This window comes from Balaenoptera acutorostrata, chromosome 20, assembly GCF_949987535.1.
Source record: "Balaenoptera acutorostrata chromosome 20, mBalAcu1.1, whole genome shotgun sequence".
NCBI classification, from domain to species: domain Eukaryota; kingdom Metazoa; phylum Chordata; class Mammalia; order Artiodactyla; family Balaenopteridae; genus Balaenoptera; species Balaenoptera acutorostrata.
This window is the reverse complement of record NC_080083.1, coordinates 17,821,237-17,839,097: the sequence shown is the minus strand read 5'-3', so window position 1 is coordinate 17,839,097 and position 17,861 is coordinate 17,821,237. Positions and strand designations below refer to the sequence as shown.

General features: G+C 35.3%; 1 protein-coding gene across 6 annotated transcripts in view; it reads right to left on the bottom strand.

Annotated features, from left to right (window-relative positions):
* Positions 1 to 17,861, bottom strand: part of NF1 (neurofibromin 1) — a 259,164-nt gene that overhangs the window by 129,605 nt on the left and 111,698 nt on the right. For all 6 annotated transcript variants that reach the window (XM_057536868.1, XM_057536866.1, XM_057536867.1 and 3 more), the window contains exons 15-23: positions 12,974 to 13,053; positions 11,307 to 11,430; positions 9,736 to 9,897; positions 8,328 to 8,577; positions 7,705 to 7,778; positions 7,394 to 7,477; positions 1,016 to 1,456; positions 476 to 615; positions 88 to 210 (exon numbers count right to left, since the gene is read on the bottom strand). In XM_057536868.1, the coding sequence (XP_057392851.1) occupies positions 88 to 210; positions 476 to 615; positions 1,016 to 1,456; positions 7,394 to 7,477; positions 7,705 to 7,778; positions 8,328 to 8,577; positions 9,736 to 9,897; positions 11,307 to 11,430; positions 12,974 to 13,053 (1,478 nt within the window). The remainder of the gene's footprint in view (positions 1 to 87; positions 211 to 475; positions 616 to 1,015; positions 1,457 to 7,393; positions 7,478 to 7,704; positions 7,779 to 8,327; positions 8,578 to 9,735; positions 9,898 to 11,306; positions 11,431 to 12,973; positions 13,054 to 17,861) is intronic.

Below are 17,861 nucleotides of genomic sequence, written 5' to 3'. Positions count from 1 at the left end.
ATGATAACCAGGTGCCCACTATTTTTCTGTACTTCACTCAACATAATAAGATTTACAAGACTTAACTTTGCTTTTTTGAGAACTCACCTAAATTTCATCTCTTGACAAAATGAGAGGTCGTCTCTCCTTGCCATCATTACCTCCACTAACTGACACAGTTTCGTTTTTATTTGAATTGCATGGACCATATTCCCAAGCACACGAACATATCTAGACACAGAAGCATTAAAAAAAAAATGATCCGATATAAACAAAAGAGAAGATTTTCTAAATGCTTTCATCTCTAAGTAAAATGATTAAATGTAACCATAAGAACTATAAGATTTTCATTTTGTTTATATGAGAACATATATAACTTCTAATTACCTTATTATTACACCCTAATTTGGGTGCAACAGAGAAAAGGATGGCAAATTATTTCACTACTAACTACCGATACCAGTGTGTGTCTGCTACACTTCAGTAGAATGCTTACCTGACCAGATTTAACATCATTGTTTCAATGCTAGCTTGCCCCAGATGTTCAGAGCTGCCTTCAGTATGATTATCTAGTAAGTTCTTCATTATAGCTATGGTTTGCTCCACGAACTGAGTATTGGTGTCAGTCAATAAAACCTACACGAAGAACAAAACATTGGGAATTGATTTGGGAATCAATGCACAGCAGACAGACCACAGAGAGATGAAGCTGCCTAATCTAAATGTCATACACATGCAGAAATTCAACTATGGGCACATATCCAAACATGCACATAGATACACAGACACCCATATCCATACCCAAGACACTGTTAACCCCAGGCACGCCCATGCACTAGAGTCCCTAAAAAGCAAATTGATTCCTACATTAGACGATTCTTCTTTTTGCAATGTTTTCATCTATTTTTTTAAAATTATAAGTGAAAGTTCATGCCAGTATTGAAATTAAATAATCTAAAAGGAAAAGGCTTCATTATTTCAAATGAGTCACTCTATTCACAGGGAAGGGTGAAAAATAAAACAGAGAACACTTTACCTGTCCTTGGGAGTCAAAAAACTTGCTGATGGTATTCTTCAGTTTGTTAAAGAGCATTGGATAAAGAGCAGGACTCAATTCTAGACCCACCAGATCCTTAACATTGGTCCGTATTTGAAGTCCCACTTTCTCATGGTTACAGACCATTAAGGATAGCAGCCGATCCATAAATTTGCTGACAGGTGTATCTGTGTTTCCCTCTGAGGACATCACTGAAATCATGGAACCCTTGCGTTCACTGACTGGGCCCATGGGTGGACTATAGGTTGCCAGGCCAGAATTGCTTCTCTGCTGCAGGCATACTCCCCCAAGGGCACAAAGGAAGCCAGTCATGTTGATCCATTCTTGTAGGGAGTCCGTGTCAGACAAATCTATGGATCCTCCTCCACTCACATGAGACATTCGCCTCTTAACAATGGTCTTGTGAAGGCTTTCAGCAGCCTAAACACAAAATTGTTATGGAAAGCATGAGTTCAACCTAAACTGGTTGAGAGATTTGACAAATTACTTTTTATCCAACATTTCTTCCATGACAAAAGAACATTTTTTACATTTAAAAAATCCAAGTCTTCACTCTGTAATTTCTAGTCACATCAAGGTATCTTACTGCTTGAGGATGGATGAGTCTTAAGTTACAGAATTGAAGGTAGTGATACACGTATATCCAGTATCAGATACAGAAGGTGGTAATGGACTGCAGTTCAGGAAGGAACATACTTTCGAAACATTTGCTTATATCAATTCCTGGACACAGAGGCCATATCTGTGCTGCTTCAAGGAATATAAGCATTTGGAGATTTTTAACCAAGTAGTGTGTGCACTTAATAACTTAGTGATTGCTGAAGTTCAAGTGCTCTGGGATCAGCTTTGTAAACATTGTACTACTATTAACATATTGGGCTGGCCAAAAAGTTCATTCGGATTTTTCCATACGCTCTTACAGAAGATCTTACAGATTCCCACATGGCAAGATGAGAGTAACCAAGTGGAAGAACCACTGAATATAGAAAAGAGTGTAATGAAGGAGTATAGAAAGATAAAAAGTCAATAGAAAAAAATAATACTCTAAAAGAATTTGTAACCTGACAGAGGAGGAACCTTCCAGGAGTTCTGGCTCTTTTAGTTTATGGAACAGAGATGAGAAAGAAAAACTTACTATGTGTAGCAAAAATTTTTCAGATTCAATTTCCCAACTGCTTGCAAGCATAATACTCACCTTAACTATAGAGGATATATCAACCTAAGAAAGCAACATATTAGGGATAATCTGTGACATGGATGATGTAGAAGTACCACTGCATTTGTTTCATTAGGTATGTCTGTTTTATGGGGAAAATGACCTCTCATGAATGACTGCTTTGAATATGGGACTCTTAAAACTTTACCATTTCTTACAGCACATGGATTTACTACAGTTGTATCTAGTATTAGAATATGGCTACATATCTCTGCTGTCATGTAGCACATTACCTCTTTTAGGACCTACATCATCAGGTATTTATGCAAGTTCCCTGATCAGGAGTTAAGACAGAGTGGGGCTCACAATATGGATGACTTAATGTGTAGCACAGTGAAAGAACCATTGGATACAACGCTATGCTTTGATAAAGTAAGCCTAGATCTTGCATTTAAGTACTTTACGTGATCTATTTTGACTAAGAGGTTGACTAGGCTCAGTCAGATAATGAATCAACTTCACACCTTCAACGATATATGCAATAATGAGTCACTAGCATCAGCCATAGAAAGTCCATTGCAAAAGAACTTGCAGACTGGCTTATAAGCAACAATGTTGTAGAGCATATATATGGACTGAATTTCATACTGAGATTATCAAACACTGTCAGTGACTGAATTTTTTTTAGCAGCGGAAGGATGACTGAGTACTTAGCATATTGACTACGTTTGGGCTGCAGCACAGCTGAAAACACTGTAGTTGGTATATGCTGATTTATTTCCTTTATTCATCAAGAATTTGGATCCAGTACCACTTAGACATCTTCTTAATCTGGTTTCAGCTCTTCAGCCAAGTGTTCGTACTGAACAGACATTATACTTGGCATTGATGTTAATTAACGCATTATAGAATAATGTATTAGCCGCTAAGGCTCAGCTACCTAAACAGTTCTTTGGCATCTTTATTAATCTTCCCATTGAAAATAAGAAAGAGGAAGAAGAGCTCAGAAGACCAGCTCCATCACCTTGGTCACCTGTAGTTAGTCCTCAAAGCAGCAATAACAGTGAAACTCATCAGAATGGAGGCAGTGATATTGAAATGGATGAGCAACTTACACACAGAACGAAACAGATGCAACAGCAACTTTCAGACACAAAGAAATCCAAGCAAGGAAGTTCTGGCAAAACTGCCAACAGTGGTGAAGATGGAAGCAGTGGTCCTGGAAGCAATAGTAATGGATCTAGCAATGAGGTGAATTCTAGTAATGCAAGCCAGTCAGCTGAGCGCTCTGGCAATGAGGTACAGTCAGAAGACACTGCAGACTTGAAGCCCTTCAAGAAGATGAAGATCATGGTCATAATCCTCTTAAAAGTAGTTGTGGTACGGATCTTTGGAACAGAAAGTTAGAAAGTCAAGCAGGCATTTGCTTAGGGGATTCCCAAGGCCCATCAGCAAGCAATGGAACAGGAAAGGACCTGTTTTTTAACACTGAGCCAATGCCATCAGTAGATAATCAAATACAAATGCTGGATGCCTGTTCACACGCTGAAGACCCAGAACATATTTCAGAGGAAATGAATGCTGCTCATATAGCACAAGCATCTCAGGAATCTTGCAGTATTACACGCACTGGGGACTTTCTTGGGAGACGATTGGAAATGAATTATTTGCTTGTCGGCAATTTAGCATCACTAAATTCAGCATCACTACCACCACCACCACATCGTCATCACTACCATGATGGGCATATGGCTGATGATAAACTAAGTACAGATGATGTCAGTTGCAGTAGCTCCCAGGTCAGTGCAAAATCAGAAAAAAATATGGCTGATTTTGATAGTGAAGAATCTGGGTGTGAAGAGGAACTAGTTCAGATTCATTTCATAGGCAGAGCTACCATCTCATCTCTAACAACATCTTGCCAATGTAGCATCTATTTACCATGAACATCTTAATCAAGGACCTATAATTCATAAACATCAATTCAACAGTAATTCTGTGAAAGACATTAATTTGGATACTGTTTGCAAGAAAGGAAACACCTTGTGGTGGGATACAGTCCAAGATGATGATACAGTTAATCTTTCTGAAGGATTAATAAATGAAGCAGAGAAACTTCTCTGTTGCTTAGTATGTTGGTTTACAGATAGATCTGAATGAGATTCATTGAAGGTTGCCTTGAAAATTTAGGAAACAACAGGTAAATAGGAATTAAAAATTTTTTTATGCAGTAGTCAAAGTTCATTTTGTGTATTCTTATCAACTAGGTGTGGTGAATTCATAGCATTTAACGTACCATTATCAACCTATTTTTTAGTAATTGTGGTTTTCATATTAGGTTTAAAGACTTCCCTTACAGGGTTCATACTGGGCTGGTCAAAAAGTTCGTTCGGTTAATGAATATGTTGTTCAATAAAGTTCTTGGTGAAAATGAAAAATGTCCTTAAAACCCAACGAACTTTTTGGCCAACCCAATATTTTATCACTGTCTTGCTTTTATCAGTACTTTTCGGCACTTTTCTTGATTAGATCATCTCCAACAGAAACAAAGGAGTAATAGTAATACTTATTCTCTTCTTGACTCTGGGAACATAGTGGTGATTACTCTGGTTTCAAATTACAGTTAAATGTTCTTAAACTGTGTCACAGTGTATATAAAAGAAGCTAAATAAGTGACGTTAAACTGAAGCTGAAATATAAACATTTTGATTATGACACTGTTCTTTCATCTGGGGAATCTTTTGTGTTTTGACTTTTATAGTGCATAAAGAATTAGATTGGTGTTTCTTCTCTAGTTTGAATTCTGCTATATATTTATATACTTCTTATCGGGGCTCAAATGATTACCACAAGTTTCTTGATTTTCAGTTCTGTTCCACTGGTACAATTTCAGGTTTCCCTTGTCTTATACTGTTTTGATAATGTTGTCCCATTCTCTGACATAGAGAATTCAGTTATTAACTGAATATATTATATTACATCATATTGTACCATATTATATATTTTCAGCTTAGCTCTGCCCAGGCCTGATATAAATGTCTAATTTTATTGAATATTTAAGTGCTTCAAAATATTTATCTAGTTGAATTAGAAAAAGTATGTACAATATTTTATTTCCTACTTTTGGTCTTTAAAGGGTTATAATTTGAACAATCCCAATAGAAAAATTGCTTGTTCGTGCAGGTATAAGAAACCACTAATAACAGACCCCTGTTAGTGGATCAATTGCCTCATTTTGTATATACTCTTTAAAAGGAATGCTTTTCATGGCTGGATGATATTTGATCATTTACACAGATATCATGGCAGTTCATTTTAAAATGTTAGTTATCTTTTAAAAGTTTGTGTGAAACTGTCAAACAGTTTTTTAATGTGATTATATCCATTTATATTCCCCATATGTGCATCTGCATACCCTGTGACCCAGCAATTCCACTGTTAAGTGTGTGCCTTACAGAAATACATCTATAAGGTCAGCAAAAGACACATTCAAGAATGTTCATAGCAGCACTATTCAAAATAACTAGTCATTGTATAAACTATCCAATGCCAAAAAAGAATAGAAAAGAAAAATTAAATTGAGGACTGTTAAGCAAAATAATATATTGCAATAATAATAAATGAACTACAACTGCACGAAATAGTGTGGCTGAATCTCACAAACATTATGTTAAGTGAAAGAAGCCAGATATTAGAGTATACTTCTACTGCTCTGTTTATATAAGTTTAACAACAGGAAAATGATTGTATTCAATCAGGATAATGGTTACTCTTGGTCATTAGTGACTGGAAGGGGCACAATGAAAGCTTCTGGGATGCTGGTAATGATTTCTTTCTTGATGTGGGTGCTGGTTGCACAGGTATGTTCACCTCCTAATATTTTGCACTGTCACTTTGATTTACACATATTTTTGAATGTATACTTCAATTTTAAAAAAATATGCGAAAGATGCAAAAAAATTTTTTTAAGTGAAAAAACCCAAACTTAAGATTATCATATACATTTTTAAAGAGCCACTAAAATATTTTTATCATGGACTAATATAATCAACACAGGATATCAAATTTCTTTTAAAAAGCTTTGATTTACATGAATGAACCTTGCAAACATTATGCCAAGTGAAAGAAACCAGTCACTAGAGACCACATGTTGCGTGATTCCATTTATATGAAATGTCCAGAATTGGCAAGTCTACTCAGACAGAAAGTAGCTTAGTGGTTGCCTAGGGCTGAGGGCTGGCGGCAGAGGTGCCGGGGAAGGTTAGGGAATGATAGCTAACGGGTGTGGGTTTTTATTAAATTGCGGTGGTGGCTGCACAACTCTGCATATACTAAAAACCACTGAATCATACATTTTAAACAGGTGAGTTTTATGGTATGTGAATTATATCTCAACAAAACAGCTACCAAAAAAAAAAAAAGCTTTCAGTTTAAAGCCACGTGTCCCTCTCCCAATAATGATACTAGGTACAGATTTTTGCTTCACAAAAACATAACTTTTTTTCTTGTTCTAATTAAGCATGACAAGAAAAAAAACAATGGGAGATTAGTGAGTTTTTCTAAAACACCTAATAATGAGAACAATATGGCCATTACAAATCAAACATACAGAAATATCAATTGTAAATGTCCAGGGTAACAGATGATTACAGCTGATGAATGAAATGCCCAAATTTTAAAACTTCATTTAACCTATGGTTCAATCTTCTGGCCACCAGATCCCTTAATTAGAATACCTAATAAAATAGTAAAATGTATCGTTTCAATTTTAATTTATTTTTCTCTATCTTTGTCGCTCCTTTCCTGAAAATTCTGTGAAATACTCTGATGGAGAAAGAGAAAGAAAAGAGGGGAAAGAAATGGTCCTACCATAAATCATCTCTAGCTCAGAGCTGTCCAATATTTCTGCAATGATGGAAACATTTAATATCTACGCTGTCCAATAGAGTAGTCAACTTCCACATGTGGCTATTGAATGACAGAGAAACTGAATTTTAATTGTTTTTAATTTTAAGTTAAACTTTAATTTGACTAGTGGCTAGTGGCTACCATATTAGTGCAGGTTTAGATTAACCACAACTAAATATCAGTCTTAAGACATCTACATACTTATTATATTAAGAGGTCACTCACAAAAGATGAAGTAAAGTACATATGTTTAGGAGATCAATCAATAGACAAAATCAACTTCACAAACTCACCTGGCCATCTTCCATTTTGGCTTTTGGGTAGTTGAGGATTAGTTTTGTAGCTTGTTCCCACTTTGCATGTGTATCTTCCCAAGCCTGAAATGAAGGTAATTACCACTTGAAAGCAACTTTAAACCTAGAGCTAAAAATCAATCAGTAATAGGCAAGTCTCAAACCTGGTGCATATTATAATATCCTACTTGTAACATGTGCATATCTTAGATTTGCTTCAAAAGCTATTCCTGGTCACATACGCATAACACAAGGCTTCTAAAATTGAGGGTGGGGGCCTGAGAGGGATATTTCTGTTGCCAAGGGCATACCTCAGTGTTTCCTGCAGTGGGATGCTCAATTCGCCGCAGTAATGCCATAACTCTTTTCTGAAGTGCTGCTCTTCCTAAGCAAAGACAACAACAAGTCAACCTACTGCACTTAGAGCCCTGCTTGCCAACGGAGAACCTGGCAAGCCCAACCCAAAGGCAGAATAGGAGGAGTGGAATGAATACTTCAAATGATAAAGGTGAACACTTCCTTTTACCAGCCTCACAGGAAAGGGGCACTTAACTGGGACCCCACAATGTCCACAGCCTAAAATAGCTACTCCCACCTAAACTTACTCATAACATGTGCCAATGTTTTTAAAACTTCACTACATACAGTTCCGGCAGAGTAAATTATATAATCTATAACTGAAAGCAATTTATACTGCCAGTTTTTAAACAAATGTATATGGCATATTAAAAACTCAGTGAGAAATTAACAACTTATCTCAGATACTATTTACTTTCACCTTATCTTGTGCAGAAAAGGATTTCAGGTAAGCTATCTGAATTAGCCCTGTAAACTTACAAAGTAGTAATCTTAAATACATTCCTATGTTCCTAGAGCAATCAGACGTCACGTGATTCAAGGCAGACTGAGTGAAAAAACATTACCCATGATTTACCTGTTGACATCATATTGCTGACAGAGGCAAACTCCATGAATGTGTTATAGTTGGGCAAGAAGTTGTGCACTGACACTTCATCCACCCCACAACGGATATCCGCTTCCTCACAGAGGTGACGAAAACAGGACATGGCAACCAGAACAGCTTCAGTGTCAGGGCTCCACAGAAACATGTACAGGGCCACTTCTAGTTTGGTCTGGGCTTGTCGGCATATTGGCGGGGTTCCGCTGTACCCTGCTGCACTATCCTGGGAGTCAGGAGTGGGAGGAAAATATTTGCAACTTACATAATTTTACTTACAAAACCCAATAATACAACAAGCTGTGTACCAGATACGTCTGCATACAATAACTCACAAGAGCTTTTCCCCTTTAACCATGATAGGATTTTCAAACCTCAAAATATCTCACCTAAATGGGAACTCAGATTATTTGGACCAACACAATACTACTATCTGTTCAATTTCAACTAGAATAGGTATCCTTTCCAGATCCCAGAAATGTAGATTAAGTCTAATATGAACACAAATAAAACAGGCACAACATAAATCTACTCAATGAAAAATATAATACACTTCTCAGTCAATCATAAACGACAAAGGAAGAGGAAGCAACATGAAATTCTATCCACCCTGAGGAAAGAAATAAAATAATCATGCTGCAAAACTGACTTAACAAAGGACATGAATAAGAACTGAACATTACTGTAGAAGATACATTGGGCTCTGGATAACATATTCCCATAACACGAAATAGAGAAATCCTCATTTACAAAATGAATGCAAATTCTGCAGGTTAGACAAGAGTAAATACCACACTGCTTAGTAGTTGTTTTTTTTTCCTTCAACTGAAGATTATGTTGTAAATTATGGATTAAAAAAAAGCTTTGGTCTGAAAAAGAAACTCTAATCATTTGATATTTTCACTTGTATTATGATTTATTTTTAAAGGGAATTATGGACACAGAAGTCATGAAAACACTTACGCATAACATCAAGCAACATGCTTTTTTTTCCCCAGTAAATCTGTACTCTTTTTAGTTGACAGAACTTTTAAACTTCTGGGGTATGAATGGTCTTTCTTATGGGATAGAGTTATAATAATTATAGGTATCAGTTAAAGCTTAAAAGTGTCAAAAAATCAAGTGCTGTTTACACATAATCTCATTTAATCCTCACAACAATTCTGGGGCAGAAATTATTATTATCCCCATTTTAAAGTCAAGGAACTGAATCACAGAGATGTTAGGAACTTGCCTGAGGGTCCACAAAGAGCAGTAACAGAACTACAAGCTAAGCAGTTCTTCACTATGCTATATTACCTAGTTGAAATTTACCCAAGTTCATTCGGAAAAAAATACAGAGCACAGATGATGATACAAGAAAACTACAAAAGAAACTCCTTACCATGGATGAATTTCCTTTTCCCTTTCGGAGAGAGGTTCCAGGAGTACAAGTACGTAGTAATTCTTCATGATCCATGGACACCTGACTGGGATTTCCACTTGAAGGAACATCACATCCTACTCCATAAAGGAAGAGAAAGTGACAGGAACTTCTATCTGCTTGCTAGAAAGAAAAAATAAGCTTTTTCAAAGTACTGATAACCAAGAGAAATAAATATTTAATATAAGTTGTCTTTCTGTTTGAGACTATCCTGGAAAACCTCTCCAACTCCTGTTCCCCTCACATTGAAGAACATTCACTAGAAACCCAGTAGTACAAATAATGTTTCCTCGATATCTCTGAAACTCCTCTCAGTTTTCCACTCTTCAAATCATCAGAATCAACAGATTCTAGAAATGTAAATTAACGTTTCTAGGTTTAACAGAGACACAAGTAAAACATCAACAACATAAAGCTACCACATGAAAAATATAATGTACTTCTTGGTCAATTAAAAACGACTAAGATTGCCTCCCGTAAGATTTATAACCTGTGCTATGGTCAGGATAACTGGAAGTTGACTCTTTTGAGATTAAGTTCCTCTGGACCAGAATTAACACTGGTATATAAGCCATATATAAGAGTGACCTCACTGACCAGAAGACTACAGATTCATTACTGGATTACTAATGCTTGTACTCCAGAGAATTATACCACAGGCAAGGGCATGAAACATGAAACATCTTGTTCCTTATCTTTGGAATAATGCCAAATTCCACTATATTAACACACTAAGATAAGCCAGATATAAATAAATCCAACTTACCATTAGCCCATTTCTAAATAAAGAAAATTTAACAAGTTGCATGGTACACTGAAAAGCATACGCATTTGATACATTTAAGATTTCTCATAGATTTTATCCATTCTAGAAATGGATAAAAATTCACTGAATCAAGTACTCCTAAAACTATGCTGTAATAGAAGAACTTTTTAATTGACTAATTATAGAAACTTTATGTTAAAAAAAAATTAAGGCTCTTCTCTAGCCCCCAAAACCTTGTCACCATACTTCAATAGCTCAGGATCAAAACTTTTCACTCAACCCCAAGGAAGAAGATGCCTGATATTTTCAAGAGGTAAAAGCTTTCTCGCAGAAATATAAATAAACCTAGATTGAGGGCCCTCAATCTCTTCCCTTCAGTTTCTTTACATATACAGATAGATAACATTCTCTGGACTAGCCTAGCCATAGGATTCAAGTCTTATGTATGAACTTGAGAGGAGAGATAGACTATGTTGTTACTCAATCTTCTTTGGTTATAGCAGCCCCCACTCCTCCTAGCACTGCCCCACAGAGTCCTGATTAACTCAGCTAGACTTTATCAGGATTGTGGCTTTAAGGCTAAAGGCTCAGAATAATTTTTGAAGAGTTGATTTGTCAGCCATTGTCTTCTGCACAAAATTTCCCTTGAAGACTGTAGGAGAGAGGAGCTGAATTAGGACTTAATTTGGCTAATAAACATTTCCTTAATCTCTTCTCATTACCATTCCAAATATTCTTCCATTATGAAAGATGTCATTTTGCTTACCTTATTTTTAAGAAGAAATTTATTCCTGCAGATCAAAATTTCCCGCAACCATTTGAGAATTTCTGTGCTACTAAGCATTTGATGGCTAGTTAATTTCTTGCAGATGTAAAAAAGCATTTGTGAGCTGCAGAAACAAAGTTCACTGTTACCAGCATTGTCAACAAACAACGTAATGCAGATAAAATCAGTCCATAAGAATGGCATTCTCTAATAATGGACAAAGTCTAGAGAAGCTTATTTTCCTTTCCAGGATTTGTTTTAGAGAAATGGTTATCAAAATGTTAATAGCATGATCATCAAAGGATGTAAGTATATGGATTACGTTAAAAAAAAAAAAAAAAAAAAAGCAAGTACTTCTAAGCCCCCTACTCTCCCAACTCCCAGCTGTTTCATCCATGCATCTCATCCTTGCAGAGGACTCAAGAAAAAATTATAGAGCACAGACTGTATGTGAACCTAATGCTCTAGAGCAGGGGTCTGCAAATGACTGCCTGCAGGCCAAATCCAGTCCATCATTTGCCTTCGTAAATAAAGTTTTAGTGGAACATGGTCACACCCCACTCATTCATTTACATATGGTCTATGGCTGCTTTCATGTCCCACCAGCAGAACTGAATAGTTATAAAAGACACTACCTGGCTCACAAAGCCTAAAATATTGACTACCTGGCCCTTTAGAGAAAAAGTTTCCTTATTCCTACTCTAGAGCTGCACTGTCCAACACAATAGCCACTAGCCAGCCACATGTGGCTACTGAGCACTTGAAATATGGCTTGTCTAAATTAAGACGTCCTGTAAGTATGAAACATAATAAATTTTGAAGACTTTGTTAAAAAAAGAATGTAAAATATCTTATTAATAACTTTTATATTAATTACATGTTGAAAAATATTATATATATACTGGGTTAAAAAATATACTATTAAAATAAATTTTACCTGTTTCTTTTTACTTTTGAACGTGGCAACTAGAAAATTTTAAATTACATATGTGGTTCACATTACATTACTATCAAAAAGCATTGCTTCAGACTCTAGGATTTAACTCAGATGCCAAGTGACTTGGTGTACCCACTTCTATTATAAGAAAATGACAAAACCTGAGGCTTACACACTTACATTTTCCTCAATGTGTTACCTCTGTGCTCACTGAAAGGTAATAATTTATATAACCAAGGAAATAAATTATAAAATTTATATATATTTTGCCTTCTAAGCAGATATTCAGTATTAATTCATCCACCAAAAACACTGGTATTATCGGAAATGTATGAAAGATCACAGTTTAGAAAACTGAAATAAACTATTAACATTACAAAATTTTAATACTCTAAGCTTATAACTGTAAAAATCAATTTAAAACACAGTTGTAACCACATAAAATCCGAAATAGAAGAGAACATGCCAAATAACAGTACTTATGTTTAGATAATGAAATTTAGCACAATTTTTAAAAATTTATTTTCTAAACTGCTGTGACAATGTTCTTACAGTTAAAACAAGAAATAATCTAATAATTTCAAGTCAAATAAAATACAAACTCATAAAACCTCTGGAGGTATAAATGAATAAAGTTTTATAATAAACTAAGTACTACAGAGTTAATATTCAAAGACAAAAAATACAAAATAAAATTTTAAATTGAATTAAAAAATAACAGTGCATATACCTGATTTCCCAAAATGTTTCTACAGGAGCATCAGGATTCCACAAATCAATGCTATCTAACTGATGAAGAACCAACAGAGCCTGAATTTTTAAAAAAGAGAAAGAGAAGACTTATTCAAAAGAGTTTTGGTAAACATAACACTGGAGTATTTATTTTACAAATGCTAACAAATTGAGCTACTTAATTGTATCCTCAACACACAGTATAGGGCACAACAGAAAAACTCTGAAGAACCAAAATCTCTAGGGGATTATATGTATTATATATATATAATGTATATATATAAAAAATGAAGTTACTTTATTCCTATCAGTCTTACTTTAAATGGCATATACACATAAGTTATATACTGATGAATTCAGAAGAGCAATATACATGTGTAAAAACTTCTTTAAGACACAAACAAAATAATTTCAATAAGTATCAAAGAACTCTATGGAAAGCAAAAATAATCCCCAAATAAGGAGATCTCTCCAAAACTAATACACACAAAAATATTTTACCTCAAGACAATATGGTACTGGCACAAAAACAGAAATATAGATCAATGGAACAGGATAGAAAGCCCAGAGATAAACCCACACACCTATGGTCACCTAATCTATGACAAAGGAGGCAAGGATATACGATGGAGAAAAGACAGTCTTTTCAATAAGTGGTGGTGGGAAAACTGGACAGCTACATGTAAAAGAATGAAATTAGAACACTCCCTAACACCATACACAGAAACTCAAAATGGATTCGAGACCTAAATGTAAGACCGGACACTATAAATCTCTTAGAGGAAAACATAGGAAGAACACTCTTTGACCTAAATCACAGCAAGATCTTTTTTGATCCACCTCCTAGAGTAATGGAAATAAAAACAAAAATAAACAAATGAGACCTAATGAAACTTAAAACCTTTTGCAAAGCAAAGGAAACTACAAACAAGACGAAATGACAACCCACAGAATGGGAGAAAATATTTGCAAACAAATCAATGGACAAAGGATTAATCTCCAAAATATATAAACAGCTCATGCAGCTCAGTATTAAAAAAACAATCAACCCAATCCAAAAATGGGCAGAAGACCTAAATAGACATTTCTCCAAAGAAGACGTACAGATGGCCAAGAAGCACATGAAAAGCTGCTCAACATCACTAATTATTAGAGAAATGAAAATCAAAACTACAATGAAGGGGGCTTCCCTGGTGGCGCAGTGGTTGAGAATCTGCCTGCCAATGCAGGGGACACAGGTTCGAGCCCTGGTCTGGGAAGATCCCACATGCCGCGGAGCAACTGGGCCCGTGAGCCACAGCTACTGAGCCTGCGCGTCTGGAGCCCGTGCTCCGCAATAGGAAAGGCCGCGATAGTGAGGGGTCCGCGCACCGCGATGAAGAGTGGCCCCCGCTTGCCGCAACTAGAGAAAGCCCTCGCACAGAAACGAAGATCCAACACAGCCAAAAATAAATAAATAAATAAATAAATAAATAAATAAATAAATATTAAAAAAAAAAAAAACTACAATGAAGTACCACCTCACACCAGTTAGAATGGGCATCATCAGAAAATCTACAAACAACAAATGCTGGAGAGGGTGTGGAGAAAAGGAAACCCTTTTGCACTGTTGGTGGGAATGTAAATTGATACAGCCACTATGGAGAACAGTATGGAGGTTCCTTAAAAAAGTAAAAATAGAATTACCATATGACCCAGCAATCCCACTACTGGGCATATACCCAGAGAAAAGCATAATTTAAAAAGACACACGCACCCCAATGTTCACTGCAGCACTATTTACAACAGCCAGGTCATGGAAGCAACCTAAATGCCCATCAACAGATGAATGGATAAAGAAGATGTGGTACATATATACAATGGAATATCACTCAGCCATAAAAAGGAACGAAATTGGGTGATTTGTAGAGACGTGGATGCATCTAGAGACTGTCATACAGAGTGAAGTAAGTCAGAAAGAGAAAAACAAATATCATATATTAATGCATATATGTGGAACCTAGAAAATGGTACATATGAACCGGCTTGCAGAGCAGAAATTGAGACACAGAAGTAGAGAACAAACGTATGGACGCCAAGGGGGGAAAGCGGAGTGGGGTGCGGGTTGTGGTGTGATGAATTGGCTGACTGGGATTGACATGTATACACTAATGTGTGTAAAATGGTTGACTAATAAGAAAAAAAAATAATTAAAAAATAAAAAAATAAAAAATAAAGTCAGGCCATAAAGTTTGAAAAAAAAAATTTTACTTCTAGGCCATAAGATAAAGTAGAAGTTATCTTATTTGCCACAAATTCTTTTGGAACAGACAGGACAAATTATTTTTCAAAAAGGAGAGAGGGGGAGGAAAATAGATTTTGTATTTCATAGCAGATTATTCATCCTAAAATACCTCAATTGACCACAGAATTGAAATTGGATTTGGCTCACAGAACATTAACAGGAATATACAACTAATATACAAAAACACTACTATTAAATAAATTAATGCCATCAAGGGTATAAAGAGTAAAACTAGACTCTTCCTTCAAACCAGCCCTATCCTAACTCCAGCTCCACAACGTTTCCCCCAGACGCACACTGTTGAGCTCTGCACATTCTTCTCAGTCCTTGGTCAGCACATTTGGAGATTCTTTACTCCCCTTTAAAGCCTTTTATTAAAATTCCAATGAAACACTGTTTGGAACACATAATGAGATCTGATTTCTTCTCTTAAAACCAAATTAAATGCATAAACTGCAAATACAGCTGCAATGATAACCTGCCTCACATTAGGAAAAATAAGTAAATTTCTAACCTTGTTCAACTTTGTAACTCCATAAGTTATAAATTATATAAACACCAGACCTATATTTTCTTATTTCAAATACTTTCACTGTAATTATTTTGAGATGTTTAGTGAAAACTGCAATTCGTTGTGAGAATCTTCAAGAATTATATAGGTTATACCTCTCATATTAAGGAAAAACAGCACAAATTAACATTCAATTTTGTTACTATTGTGCAAAAATTTAGTACAATTTACTGACACTTTAAAGTGGCAAATTCTGTAACATTTTTGTTTGACAAAACATTTTTTTGAAATATTCAAAGAAAATGTGTTAGCCTTTTCTCTGCCTTAATATGAATGTTTTCCTTTTCATGTTCCTTTCCATTTTAAAATTTTCCACATATATTTTAACAAAACTGTAAACACAGTATACTCATTTGACATTTCATAAATATTTTTCCATATTGCTATGTGATCTGCATGGTTTAATGGATTTTTTTGAATTTTTGAATTTTATTTTATTTTTTTATACAGCAAGTTCTTATTAGTTATCCATTTTATACATATTAGTGTATATATGTCAATCAGTTCACCAAATTGAAATATCATTCTCTTGTTATTGAATATTAACACATTCTCTTACTAGTGAATATTTAAAATTCTCCTAATGTTCTATTACAAATAAGAGCAATAAGCATATATGTGTGCAGCTTTTTCCTTTTAACCTACATTCACAGGATTAAAAAACTACAGGATTGGAATTATTTGGACAGAAAAATGGACATCTGTATAGCTCCTGCTAAATACTGTCAAATAGCCTTCCAAAAAGAATGTAAAGTATATACTGTTTTATAGAACCAACAGCAATGTACACAAATACAAGCAATGAGTGTAACAATGAGTGCTGAAACACTTTTGGTAAAATAAAGCATAAATAATGAAGTAGCAAATCTTAAATATATAGTTCAATGAAGTTTCACAAATGAATATACCTCATATAACCATTACCCAGATCAACATTATTAACACTCAGAAGCCTTTTTCACATTCCCTTCCGGTCATCAGCTCTTGACAAAGGTAGCCACTGTTCTGACTTCTATCACCATAGGTATTTTTGCCTGTTTCTGAACTTTATATAAATAAAGGGAATCATACAGCATGTTCTCTTTTGTGTTTGGCTGTTTTCACTCAATATTATGTCTGTGAGATTCAACCATGCTTTGTACTTAGTGGTAGCTTGTTCTTTTTGCATTGCTTTAATAAGTGGAATGATAATGTTGATACATTTGAGTTGTTTCCAGCGTTTCTGCCTACTACAAATTATGCTGCTATTAATATTTTTGTACGTGTCTTCTGGTAAACATACATATACATTTCTGTTGGATACATACCTAGGAGGAGAATTGCTAAGTCATATGTTTAGCTTTTGTAGATATATTACAAAACAATTTTTAATGATGGCTGTACTAATTTACTTTCTTACGAGCAGGATATGAGTAAAAACAAAGCACAGTTTGATCCTTGAACAATGAGGTTAGGGGTGCTGACCCCCCCATGCAGTAAAAAATGCACATATAACTTTTGACTCTCTAAAAACTTAACTACTAATAGCCTACTGTTGACTGGAAGCCTTACCAATACCATAGTCGATTAACACAAATTTTGGATGTCATATATATTATATACTATATTCTTACAATAAAGCTAGTAAAAAGAAAATGTTGTTAAAAAATCATAAAGAAAAAACATCTATAGTACTGTACTGTATTTATCGATACTGTAAGTTTACGTCATGTTTACAAGATGAATCAGCTTTTTCTGTAACAATGATGGCATCTTCGATAATGTAATCCTTCCAGACTTTCATGATGTTCTCTCTATTTGGGTTCTCTTCCATAGCGTTGACAATCCTTTTCACAGAGTACCGAGTGTAACGAGCCTTAAAGGTCCTTATGAACCTTTGATCTAGAGGCTGAATTAGAGACATGTTTGGGGCAATCAGGCCACTTCGACACCTTCAGTGTTAAACTCACGGAGTTCCAGGTGGCCAGGGGCATAGTCCAGTATCAAAAGAACTTTAAAAGGTAGCCCCGTACTGGCAAGGTACTTCCTCAT